The 13,572-nt window shown below is 41.0% G+C and overlaps 1 protein-coding gene across 1 annotated transcript in view; it reads right to left on the reverse strand.

Moving 5' to 3' along the window:
- TTN (titin) overlaps positions 1-13,572 on the reverse strand; it is a 266,306-nt gene that overhangs the window by 62,519 nt on the left and 190,215 nt on the right. Inside the window, exons 263-282 of the mRNA XM_058664684.1 lie at positions 13,528-13,560; positions 13,302-13,431; positions 12,910-13,209; positions 12,503-12,820; positions 11,323-11,619; positions 10,903-11,202; positions 10,496-10,810; positions 10,253-10,401; positions 9,644-9,794; positions 9,271-9,552; positions 7,676-7,978; positions 5,852-6,154; positions 5,466-5,747; positions 5,064-5,363; positions 4,668-4,970; positions 4,268-4,576; positions 3,870-4,151; positions 3,463-3,762; positions 3,083-3,376; positions 33-2,999 (exon numbers count right to left, since the gene is read on the reverse strand). Coding sequence (XP_058520667.1) covers positions 33-2,999; positions 3,083-3,376; positions 3,463-3,762; positions 3,870-4,151; positions 4,268-4,576; positions 4,668-4,970; positions 5,064-5,363; positions 5,466-5,747; positions 5,852-6,154; positions 7,676-7,978; positions 9,271-9,552; positions 9,644-9,794; positions 10,253-10,401; positions 10,496-10,810; positions 10,903-11,202; positions 11,323-11,619; positions 12,503-12,820; positions 12,910-13,209; positions 13,302-13,431; positions 13,528-13,560 — 7,918 coding nt within the window. The remainder of the gene's footprint in view (positions 1-32; positions 3,000-3,082; positions 3,377-3,462; positions 3,763-3,869; positions 4,152-4,267; positions 4,577-4,667; positions 4,971-5,063; positions 5,364-5,465; positions 5,748-5,851; positions 6,155-7,675; positions 7,979-9,270; positions 9,553-9,643; positions 9,795-10,252; positions 10,402-10,495; positions 10,811-10,902; positions 11,203-11,322; positions 11,620-12,502; positions 12,821-12,909; positions 13,210-13,301; positions 13,432-13,527; positions 13,561-13,572) is intronic.

The following is a 13,572-nucleotide window of genomic DNA, read 5'->3' on the forward strand; positions in this document are numbered from 1 at the left end:
AAGAATGGAACAAAAGACCAAGAATGTCTTACCTATGGGGTCTTTGGCCACCACTGGTCTTGATGGCAAGCTTGGTTCTCCAACTCCAATTTCATTTTCTGCTTTGACACGGAACTGATATTCATGTCCTGGAAGGAGATTCTGTACTTTCAAACGTCTCTCAGGGATGGCACTCTTGTTAACAGGCACCCATCGTACTGAGTGCTTTTCCTTCTTCTCCAAGTAGTATCCTGTGATAGACTTCCCACCATCATACTCAGGAGGACTCCAAACCACTGTCATCTCTTCTTTGCTGACTTTGGTGACTTCTGGGGGATCAGGGCGACCAGGTCTATCAAATTTGGTTTTAGCTATGACTGGTTTACTTTCTGTAGGAGGTCCGGTGCCTATCTTATTTTCTGCCCGGACTCTGAAAATATATTCATTTCCTTCTATGAGACGTGTTACTGTAGTGCCTGGTGTTAAGACAGTAGCAGAATAAGTAGACCAAACCATTCGTTTGCTCTCACATTTTTCTAGAATGTAATTTTGGATTTCACAACCACCGTCATCTTCAGGTGGATCCCAGCGAATAGTGCACCGGTCACTGGACACGTCAGTGATTTTCAGGTTTCTGACAGGACCAGGCTTATCTAAAACATTGACTGTGGCATAGGCCACAAAACTGCCAGCTGTGTTAGTTGCTGTAACAACGTATTTCCCACCATCACTTCTTCTTGCTTTAGTGAGAGAAAATTTAGATGAATCAGCACTGGTATCAATCTTGACTCTTGGTGATCTTGTGAAGTCAGTTGCATCTTTGTCCTTGGTCCACACCACTTCTGGGAATGGTTTGCCTCTAACACCTGCCTCAAGTCTAATGGTGTCCCCTGCTTTGACAGTCAGCACCCCGCTTAGTTTCAGATCAAGTACTGGTTTCTGCAAGTCTTCCTTTACTACAACTTCCTCTGTCTTTACCCAATCACTTTCCCCACCTTCATTCTTTGTTTGCACTCTAAACTCGTAAATCTGGTTTTCAACGCATTTGTCAACCATGTAGTGGGTTTCTTTAATGCTTCCTTTGTGTACTCTTTCCCAGTCAGTTGAGCCTTTCAGCCGCCTCTCGACATGATAGGAGAGATTTGGGCTGCCACCATCATAATCAGGGCGCCGCCACTTCAGATAGACAAATGTCTTTCCTTTATCTGCAATGTGAAGGTTTTCTGGCTCCCCTGGCCTGTCAATAGGATTAATAGCCAGAATTGGAGTTTTTGTTTCAACGGTCGGCCCAACACCTACTTTATTTTCTGCACAAACTCGGAAATAGTACTCATCGTTGGCTCGAAGGTTGGCTTTGATTAATCTCTTAGTGACATCTGAAGCGACGATTGACCAGCCCCTCTGGTTTGGTTTCCGATATTCTACTATAAAATTTGTTATTTCTGAACCACCATTATCTAGTGGGTTTTCCCAAGAAATTGTGCAGTTCTCCTTGGTTACATTGGTAACCTTCAAATTCTGGCAAGGTCCGGGTCTGTCAAGGACATTCACAATGGCTGACCCTTGGGCATGTCCGCTGCTGTTCTTAGCTGAGATGATATACTTGCCGTGATCTGCTCTAACAGCTTCTTTAATTTGTAACTCAACACGAGGTAGATCATGGATTAGGTCGACCCGCTTTTCTCGGACCAGTACTTTGCCTTCCTTAGACCAAGTTATGTCTGGTTCAGGTCTGCCTTTGACTCGAGCAAGAATGCGGATAGTTTGGCCCACTCTAACGGTAATGACATCACGACAAGTCACATCAAGCTCTACTTCTGGAGGATGCAGGATATCTTTGGCAATCACAGATTCTGCCAGTTCTCTTGGCTCTCCTTCTCCCACAATATTAGCTGCCTTTATACGGAATCTGTACTCATTTCCTTCAATGAGTCCAGGGACCCTAAAAGCACACTGCCGAATGAGTTCGTCTTTGTTAATCCTGTCCCATTTTGTGGTCCCAGGTTTCTGACATTCTACTACATATCCCAGAATGGGGCTGCCACCATCACTGAGGGGCTTTGTCCACACCAAGTCAGCTGTTTCTTTAGTCTTGTCTTTTAACTTAGGATTAATAGGTGGTCCAGGTGGTTTGATGGGCCGACAAGCTTTTATTGGGTCCGAGCTTGGGGATGGGTTGCTTAGTCCTGCAAGATTTTCAGCAAAAACTCTGAACTCATAGGTGTTTCCCTCATAGAGTCCAGTCACTGTGAACTTCAGGTCTGCTGTTGGTGTTTTGTTGACTCTCACCCACTTGCCAGTTGCTTCCCGACGTTCCACGTAGTAGCCAGTTATTGGGCTGCCACCATCAGACTTTGGCAGGGTCCATGATACTGTTGCAGCATTTTCAGTGATGTCAGTAACCACTGGTTTACCGGGAGGAGATGGAGGACTAAACTTATGTTTGGCCACAGTGGGCGTGGAGTCAAGGGGAGGACCAACACCCATCTTATTCTCTGCTTTCACTCGGAAAACATATTCACAGCCTTTTTGCAGATGTGGGACTTTTAATTTCAGCTTACTGCTTCCTGAAGAGACAACACCCCAGGTGTCTTTCCTTGTGTCTTGTTTCTCAACAATATAATTTATCACAGGGCTTCCACCATCATCCTTGGGTGGTTGCCATGAGATGATCATATATTCAGGGGTGACTTCCAGAATATTAATAGGACCTGTTGGTGGACCAGGGACATCGAGAACAGTAAGATGTACAGGTACTGTTTTGCTGCCAGCTGCATTGGACACTGTGATTTGATATTCCCCAGTGTCTTTCCTTAAACAGTTCTTAATGGTAAGAACAGATGAGAAGCTGTCAGTTTCCACTGTGTAGTGATCATCTGATTTAATCTCAATCCCATCGCTTGTCCACTTTACAGCAGGAGTGGGTACACCTCTTATGATCGCAGGGAATCTGACTGTAGTTCCAGCTTTTACCACAAGGCCTTCAATTAATTTCACATCTAGCTCCACAGATGGAGGTACTAGAAAGTAAACAGAAGGAAGTTAGAGTTTGATTTCAGCATGTAAGTCATTTAAAGGATGAAAAACAAAAATAAAAAATCACCTAGTTTTTCTTGGCATTCTATTGGGATCGTTGTATCAGGGATACTAAGACCCACGATATTTTCAGCTTTTACACGGAATCTATAGGTCTTTCCTTGTTGTAGTCCAGTAACCACACACTCTAGATTTGTCACAGTCTTGAATTTAATCCAGTCTTGGGCACCTTCTTCCTGATACTCCACCAAATAGCCAGTGATTGGGGAGCCACCATCACGATCTGGCTTATTCCAAACAAGGGAAACTTCAGTTTTGTCAACATCTACATGGTGCAGATTCTTGGGTGGCCCTGGGGGATCTTTTAGGAAAAAAGATGTTTTGATGAATACATATTATTGTCAAAGACAGTCAAGCAACAGTTATGTACCAGAGAAGGCAACTTACGAAGGGGATCCAGAGCCTTGATGGGTTTAGGTGTTTCCACAAAAGGACCACGCCCATACTGGTTCTCAGCAGCCACTCGGAAGAGATACTGATTGCCTTCATTCAGATGTTGAGCCAGGTGACTCTTTTTCTTTGATGTAGTTGAAAGAGGTGACCACTGGGCACTGGCAACATCTCTCCTCTCGACCACATAATTTGTAATAACAGACCCACCATCATCCAGTGGCTCTTTCCAAGTAAGGTAACAAGAATCTTTTCTAATTTCACTGACTTCCAGATCTCTGGGTGGCCCAGGCTTATCTGAAAAGGATTGAATAGTAGTTGTATGAATGTTTTAATCCTGATCAGAAATAACTCATAATACATCAAAAATATTTTCAAAGGTTATCAAGCATTAAAACTCTTACCTAATACAAGCACTTTTACTGAAACTGTTTTTGAACCAGCTGGATTCTCCACTGTTAAGGAATAAATTCCACCATCTTCATGGGCAGCATTACGAATTTCCAGTTTGCTGCCAACAGGAGTGACATCAATTCTTGCTTTAGTTGGAGCCTCTCTGTCTTCTTTTTTCCAAGTCACTTTGGGGAATGGCACTCCTTTGATGATGGCACTAAGCCTTAGAGTGTCACCAACCTTAATGTGCTGTTCTCTTGCCATGTTGGCATCAAGTATTAAGTCAGGGGGTTCTAGGGGAAAAAAAGGAAAACAGCACGTTTAAGTGTATTCACCAGTGCACATTACAGTGAAGCTTATGAAGATACTATTTTTTTCTTGCAAATGCAAGTGAGACTCTTTTACTCACCAAGTCTGTCTTTTACTAGTACCGGCTCTGGCACATGAGCTGGATCAGATTCTCCAGCTTCATTGACAGCTATGACTCTGAACTTATATGTCTGACCATCCCGAAGACCAGTGACTTTGTATTTAGTTTCAGGACATGACTCAGGAGTGTGGTTGGCTCTTCTCCACTCTTCATCTCCAACCTTCTGGTACTCAACAATGTACCCCAGAATCTTGCTACCACCATCGTGACGTGGTGGTTGCCAAGTTAGATCAACTGAATTACATGTTGTATCTACTGCTTCAGGGTTCACTGGGGGACTAGGTTTAGCTGTACAATAAATGTAACCAAAAAGAATTAGAATCATAGCAGAAAACAAATTGGATGATATGAAAACAAAATGAATGCTTCAATACTGTACCAATTGGATCTTTAGCAAAGATTGGTTTGGATGGTGGACTTGGATCTCCGATACCAATTTCATTTTCTGCAGAAACCCGAAATTCATACTGACATCCTTCTAGTAGATCAGGAACCCTGAATTTAGTGTATGGATGGATAGGCTCTTTGGTGACTCTTGCCCATCGTTTAGACATAGTTTCTCTCTTTTCCAGAATGTAATTTGTAATGGGCTTTCCTCCATCATTTGGTTTGTTCCAGGTCACTAATGCAGAGTCCTTGGTAACTTCTGTAACAATTGGCTGATCAGGTGCATCAGGAACCCCTGTAACAAATGTAGACAAAATGTGTTATAAACTTCATTTTTCACATGAACCACATTGAACATGGAATCACCAAAAACAAACACAATGCTTACTGAAACGATCTTTAGCTTTCATTGAATCAGACACCAGAGGATCACTGATTCCATATAGATTTTCAGCATATATCCGGAAAATATAATCTTTTCCTTCAAGTAGTTTGGGAACTTTGCAAGTTGTTTTAGCACTTGCAGATGTCACAGGCATCCAAACGTCTTTCCCCAGCTCTTTCTTCTCAATTATGTAGTTGGTAATCTCACTTCCTCCATCATCTAAAGGTGGCTTCCAGGAGATAACCATGTACTCTTTGGTCACTTCATCAAAAGCAACTGGTCCCACTGGTGGTCCAGGACGGTCTGCAGAAAAAAAAAAATTCACAGCACAAGATATGTAATTTCTATTTCTGCTTTTGAAAGAACAGAAGATCTACTTTTCCCTCAAGAAAAAAAAATACCTACCAACAACATTAACTTGGCAGAAACCTTTCCGGGAGCCTGTACTATTCTCCACAACCACACAGTATCTGCCAGAATCGGAACGCTTGGCTTTGACCTTCTCGAGAGCAAGTGTTGTTGGTGTGGTCTTTATATGAGTGCGATCATCTTCTAGTACATCAGCATCGTCTTTGAACCAACTGACCTTGGGCTTTGGTTTGCCTGAATACCGGCCAGTGAGGGCAAAAGCTTCACCAACGCGAACTGTAAGTTTGTCTCTGAAGTCAAGATCAAGTGTTGGAGGAGCTAAAATATGTAAGTACAAATAAAGGCAAGTCACTTTCAGTTACATCTTGCAACAGATCTACGAAGAACACATTTTTAAAGCATAAGCTGTAGGCAGTACATACCCAGCTCATCTTTACAAGTGATTGGCTTAGTACAAAAAGATGGTTTTCCTTGTCCCACGATATTGACGGCACTGACACGGTATTCATAGGTATCACCTTCTTTTAAGCCTTTAATGGTGTATTTTCTGCTAAGCAAGTTATCACTTGTAACTTTATGGAACTTCTCAGTTCCAATAAGCCGGCTTTCTAGTACATAGTTAATAATTTCTGATCCACCATCATACTTGGGAGGATTCCAAGTCAGAGTTACACTGTCTTTAGTGACTTCTTTGACTTCCAGGTCTTCAGGGCGCTCTGGGACAGCTGCAAGTATGATTAAAGTGAGAAAAGTGTCATGTTAAGAATTAATATTTCCTTTGGCGAGTGAATTATTTTATTTATTAACAAATTGAATACATTACAGATTTAGAAGCATAGGCACCTGTCACCTCGCTCCCTCACCTGTTTTAGTTCTGTTTTTTTAAAAAGCTGCATATTTCATAGATGAAAAAAAGATCTAAAAGGACTATAAAAAGCTAGAAAATACGCAGTGCAACCCAATTTCATCAATTTTTAGATGAGGAAATAGAAGTTCATTGAGAGTGCTAAGAGAACTGAAATTTGATCTACCATATGACTCAGCTATCCCATTCCTGGGAATACATCCACAGGAAGTGAAATCTGCATATGAGAAAGTGACCTGCAACCCTCTACAGCAGTACAGTCCACAATAGTAATGACATAGAAACAACCTTGATACCCATCGAAAGAAGAATGGATAAAGAAACTGTGGTTCATCTACTCCATGGAATACTACTGTGTCATGAAAAGAGAATGAAATTCTACCATTTGCAACAAAATGGTCCCAACCAAAGGCCATCATACTTTGTGAAATAAACCAATCCCTAAAAGACACATATAATATGTTCTCTTTGACATGACTACATTCATACAAAATACAAAAAATGATAAACATATATATACATATATTCTCATAGATGAAGTATATAACAGAGAATAGCATATCAGGAAGTAAAGATATACTGTGATATGCATCTCGACTCCTGAATAAAAGTGGGACTGCTAATGATACAGTTAAATATACCTTGATAGTGTGATACTAGATTTTTTACCATTGCCTATAGCTACAATGCCATGATACATTTAAATAATATAATGTTGGACTTGTGACTGTTGCTAAAGCACTATGCTATTGTGATAATATGATACAGGGACATATTGGTGGTAGTGGAAAATGGGGAGGGAGGGAGGAAAGGTATATTGGGAATCCATATACCTACAAAATTGTATCATGGAAAATAATAAAAAAAATTAAAACACCCAAAAACAAAACAAAGAAAGAATTTGAGCCTGTGGCAATCCAGACAGCAGTCTGATAAGCTTCTGCATCTGTTTGCAGATGAGCCAGAATGTTGCAAACGATTAAAACCTTTTCATTACATTTAGATCATAAAGAAATTTAAATCGGATTTTACTGTAGTAAGTAAAAATAACAGCAGAGGGCGCTCTTCAACACCTGTACAATCTAAAGTAACTCTTAATGGGGTCATTTGTATTTTTTGATAACATTTTTCTGTTACCATTGAAAATACATTGAATAAAAAAAACTATTTGCAAATAAATTTAAAATACCATAAAAAGAGGTTTATCAAGTGTAAGTAATTTAGGAAAGGTCTCCCAGCACTGGAAATTTTACAGTTGGGGAAATAATTCAGCTTCAGTTCATGCCATTAAGTGAGAAAATTTTAAAACTCATTGTAGATCCAAGAAAAGATTTGGTAAGCTGCACATGTTCTTAATCCCTTTCACAACCATTCTACTTACTGATGGGATCTCTGATGACAAGTGCAGTTGGTGTCTCAACAAACGGGCCCATGCCGATGCTATTCTCAGCTGCAATTCGGAAGAAGTAGGCTTTTCCCTCAATGAGACCCTGGACGGTGGCATTCTGCCGAGTCACTGTGTATGTCACTGGGGTCCATGCTCGGCGGTCAGCCTCCCGCTTCTCAATGACGTAGTTGGTGATTGGAGAGCCTCCATCATCTTCTGGAGAAAACCAGGTCAGTTTACAGGAGTCGTTGGTTAGGTTGTCAGAGAGGAAGGGTATTCCAACAGGTCCTGGCACATCTGGAGGGAGGAGGGCAAGAGGTAAAGCCACTTTGTGAAGTTTGTCAATGTTTGCTACATTCTGTTCTTAAGGAGAAAAAGCAATGTCATTACGAAGGAAATGAGGATTTGTATGTAGCAACTGAACTGGTCCTTCCTCTGCTCTCTATTTTCAGCCACGTTTAAATGTGATAACCATTCCCGACAGTTCTTGATGGCCACTGTTTCAGAAGCTGAAGGGAGAATCCAATCACTGTATAGAAGGAACTTTTGGGTCAGACAAGGTGGAGTTGCGAGAGGTGCACAGAGGGACACAGGAGAGGGCTGAAGAGTAGCCAGGCCGTGTTTCGTGTCCAGTTTACTCTCCAAGGCGGAGAACGAAGGAGTGACGTTCTCCCTCCCCACCCCTTAGTTGGCCAGCCAACCAGTCGGCAGCACAGGAGGCCCACAATCTCAAAATGATTTCAAGGAAGAGAGAAGTTAATAAGTAAACCAGTTAAAGTAGTGACTGTTAGAGAAAAGGACCTTTAGGAGCTTGAGATTAACCTGAAAGCCTTTAGCATTTGTGCTTATTAACTTCATTTCCTTACAACATTTTTTGTTAACTATGCACGTGCCCAGTGGAGAACTGGCTGTTTGCAGTACGGCCGTGCCTACAGACACGTGCAGAACTAGAAGTGTGAGGGTTTCCCTTTTTGAGCAGATCATTGGTCTCAGCAGCCAAGGAAAAGCATGAAAAGTTCATGGAAAATATGGACTGCATAAATTTCACTTTTTTGGCCAAATACATTCTTTTCTTTTAATCTAGCATTTCCATTTGCCTTTTGAAGCAGAGTTCAATACTTTACTTACTAACTAAAAATGCAGTATGGACCACCAAATATGATGCTTCAAATGGATACTGAAACTCTCTAAGGGGTTTTTGAATTGTTATGAATATTATCAGAGAAGGAGAAAGTCCAACAATGTGGAAACATCTCCAGTAAGTTATTAAGCATTTCTGTACATTTGCAAAAAAATATATTTTAGGAAACCATAATAACACAGAAGGTCCTGGTGGTGACACATTTTATAAAACACAGGATAGAAAAAATTATAAGGAATATGCATAGGAGAAAAAGGAAGAAACTGTAAAAAATTCTAAATATCATTCAAGGATTGTGGGTGATTTTTTTCTTTTTCTTTCTCCAGAATGTTTACAACATAGTTTTATTACCATATGGCTTTGTCACAAGTACAATAGAAAGGGCTGATTTAAAAAACTTGGATGAAGAAAAGATGAAAAATGGCATGGACACACTGAAAGCATTTACCTAACACATCAACAATGATTGTCTTCCTTCTTTCTCCCCCAGCATTTTTGGCAAGAAGAGAGTAGACGCCTTGGTGGCTCCTCTGGCAGTTCTTGATGACCATGGAGGAGCTAATGGCTGTGGTCTCAATTGTGGCTTCCTGGGGTAACGCTCTTTCATTCATGTTCCAGGTGACAGTTGGAGGAGGCTTCCCAGATACGTAGGCGATGATTCGGATCACCCCTCCAGCATGGACTACAATTCTATCTCTGACACTGGCATCCAGCTGAAGGTCAGGTGACACTGGAAAACAATTGGAGATTACAAATTTCATTTCCACTTTTCAGCCTGGAACCTGAGTACTGATGAAATAATAGGAGGAAGTAATAATTACCAATTCTGTCCTTCATTTCAATAATGTCTGTGGCTTCTCCAGGCTCACCAATGCCGGCAATGTTGATGGCTCTAACTCTGAATTTATACAAAGCCCCTTCTTTCAGTCCTGTCACAACAAGTTTTGTCCCTCTTACTTCCTTATCTTTGCCCTGGAGTGGGGTGGAGGGAAATCATCACTGTTATCACCAAGAGAGTCCTTGTAGTTTTCTACCTTAGTAGCTTTCTAAAGCATAACAAGCAGCCTATTTAACTACTCTTTTCAGGAAAATTGTTGCCAGTTCAGGTTTTAAGAATCAGATATTATTCTAATAAACAATGGCTAGAATAATTTACCAGGAATTATACTTTAAAGTTATTGTCAAATTGTTGGGAAAAAATACTGTTTGCAGGCACTCCACCTTTTTGGGCTTTATAACCAAAAGATAAATTAATATTAAATATCTAATTTTAAAAACTGAACCATGTTAACAGATTTTTGCATCATTAGTTATGATGATGTCGCTTTGATATTTTGAGCTACCAAACATAGGTAAAAGTTACCTGGATGGAGACAGCAACATTTTTAGTGCACTCATAACGTATTTCATTATCGTACAGTGTTACCTACCTTCTCCCATTCTTCTTTTCCTTCTTCTTTGTATTCAACAATATATCCAGTGATCTTGGACCCACCATCTTTCAGTGGTGGAGACCACTCCAGATCTACAGATGATTTAGTCCAATCTGTCACCTTGGGGAACGGAGGACCAGGAGGAGCTGGAAAAATCCAGGATCCATTAGCATCCTTGACTTACCCAGGATAGTGTTGGAAAGTGAGACTCAAAAAGCAAAGAAATGGCTCAAAGCTTACCAACTGGATCTCTAGCAGTCACTGGGTCTGATGGCAGACTTGCTGGTCCCACACCAGCAGCGTTGATTGCATATACCCGGAACTGGTAGTCTGAACCTTCAATCAGACCAGTCACTTTATAAGAAACACCCAAAGTCATGGCTTTGATAGGATCTCGGTTAACTCTCTTCCATCTCTTTGAAGTGGTATCTTTCATTTCTAGCCAGTATCCAGTCACAGGAGAGCCTCCATCGTATTCTGGTTCTTCCCAGTTAACAGTCATAGAGTTACGAGTCACACTGCTGACTGTTGGCTTATCTGGTGCTCCAGGGACAGCTGTGACAAAATAACACCCCACAATGATTTGTAAGAAGTTCACAGACACAGACGAGAATTGGCTGTGGTCATGAAAATGTTGTCCTACTTACAGAAGAGATTTCTTGCTGTTTCAGGTTGACTGTCAAGAGGCTCTCCGATGCCATATTTGTTTTGAGCCATGATTCTGAACACATATTCGTGACCCTCTAGCAATTTGGGAATTGTGTACATGCACTCTTTGGGCTCACTGGAAACACGCACCCATGTCTTCCTGTTAGCTTCTCTCTTCTCGATGACATAGTTTGTAATCTTAGACCCACCGTCATCTTTAGGTGGAAGCCAAGATATGGTCATTTGATCGGCTGAAATTGATTCAAACTTTATAGGTCCCTCTGGAGGGCCAGGACGACCTACAGTGAGTTAAAAAAAAAAAAAACAGAACATTTTATTAGTCAGATGATTTTAAAGCTGAATATTATTTAGGAACAGAAAAAACCTCATTGTTTTTCCCAATGCATGCAATCTTTTACCGAGAACATTCAGTCTCATCTCCTTTGATGCTGTTCCCAGATTATTTACAGCTGTGATGGTATATAAAGCTGTGTCACTCCTGCGAGACTGTGGAATAACTAGCGTGCACGTGTCATCCACCACCAGTTTGTTGACGTGGGTGTCGTAGGTAACAGGTTCTTTGTTGTCGGGCTTCTTTGGAGGAGCTTTGAACCAGGTGAGTGTTGGGAAAGGCACACCTTTAACCTTGGCCACAATGTTCACATCAGTTCCTTCTTCAACTTCCATAAATTCTTTGAGCTCAATAGATGGAGGGCCTAGATTAATTTTTTTTAAAAAGGTGTCATTAGAAGAAACACTAAAGGACAGAAAATAGAATTCGCAGTGCCATAAAGCTATTTGAATCTGCTACAGCTAGACCTGTTCTTTATATTAGGCAGGGTTGGTCTGTCTTTGCTGTTTCGCGGAGCAGATACATGCGTTTGCCATCCTTTATTGGATTTGCATGTATTAATATATCAGTTACTATCCCCCTCTTATCTGATGTCAGCATTCATATTAATATTCTGAGAAGAGGGTAGAACAGAGTGAAAATTGAGAGTTCTGTCATGATATTTTCTTTAATATTTATGCAGAGTTATGAAGGAATCACAGTGTTCACTCTGACTTCCCCTTTCAAGAAATAAAACTGCTAATGTAGAGGCAAAACAATTTTCCATTGTTCACAAATCCAGTATAGGAACATGAAGAGGGAACCCCTCTTAACCATGGAAGAGAAAAGTAAACAAATATACAGTTGTGGTAATGGTAATGATAGTTAGAAGAATTATTACCACATTGAACATGTATTTTCAATGGCTAAAATGAATACACTCTTTTCTCAGGGAAACAAACTCACATGGTCAGATTTTGGCAGTTGCTAAGCAAATGGTTACTTTTTGCCCCTTTGGAGCACCAAGCAGAGGAATTTTTCCACTTCTGAAGAAAACAGCTTCCCATGCGGAAAAGGTGACATGTAAGGAAATACACTAAACCCTTGGGAGTGGAATAAATGGCTAACTGAGTAACGTGTCTATGTCTACATTCAGCCCACAGAGGAATCGTGATGTACAGGTACAGTTTCTTGATTCTCGATCAGTACTGGATATCTACAAGGGAGGTCATAAGGAGGGCATTCTCTGGCTGTACATTGGTACTTACATGTCTGGTCTTTGACAATGACAGGGCCTACAGTTTCTGAAGGCTTGCTGACTCCGGCAGCATTGACAGCTTTGACTCTGAATTCATACTCTCCACCCTCTATGAGATCTTCAACAGTAAATTCCAGTTCTTCCACATCGCGCCTGTTGCATTGTCTCCAGGCTTCTTTCTTAGTCCCGGTAGGGTCCCATGCAAGACACTCAACAAGATAGTGAGTGACAGGGGAGCCCCCATCATTTTTCGGTGGTTTCCAAGACAGGTGTACTGTGTTCTTTGTTATCAGGCCAATCTTGAGTTTAATTGGAGGGTCAGGAGGATCTTTAAAAATAGTAAAAGGAAGTATTAATTATCATTTACAAGATCTTTCAGTTTTGGGCAGATATTTAAATGTCCACTTGAAGACTTACATATTGGATCTCTAGCTGTGGTTCTCTGGATGGTTTCCACAGGTGGGCCAATACCAAAACGGTTTTCGGCCCGCACGCGGAAGAAGTACTGTTGCTCGGAGATGAGGTCAGGTACCACGAATGAAGTGCTTCCGCAGTTTGGATTGACTTTCGTCCAAGCTTTTCCATCTATTGTCTTCTTCTCAATAACATAGCCTTTGATTCTGTCTCCCCCATCGTCATCTGGCATCTTCCATGAAAGTCTGCAGCTACCCCTCGTGATGTCACTGACTTTCAGATCTTTGGGTGGGCCAGGTGCATCTGTTGGTGGCAAATCACAATATTAACAATGTTCCTTAGATGCTTAAAAAGAATTTTCTCTTATTCTAGAGCAACTTTAAAAGTCTTCTTACCCATGACTTTAACTCTGCAATTTGCAGTCTTTTGTCCCGCTTTGTTCTTGGCTGTGATGCTGTATTTGCCTGTATGAGCTCGTTTGCACTCCGGAATAATAATTACTGATGAGTTTTCAGCAGTCTCCAGCTGTGCATAAAAAAAAACCATAGATACCCATTGAAGAAAATGTTACTAGCATTGAGGTCAACCATTCTGGATAATTTCAATATTATTGTTTCTTACCTGTGCATCTTCAGGTATATCATGAACTCCATCCTATTGGAAAAG

Source organism: Ochotona princeps, chromosome 5 (genome assembly GCF_030435755.1).
Source record: "Ochotona princeps isolate mOchPri1 chromosome 5, mOchPri1.hap1, whole genome shotgun sequence".
NCBI lineage: Eukaryota > Metazoa > Chordata > Mammalia > Lagomorpha > Ochotonidae > Ochotona > Ochotona princeps.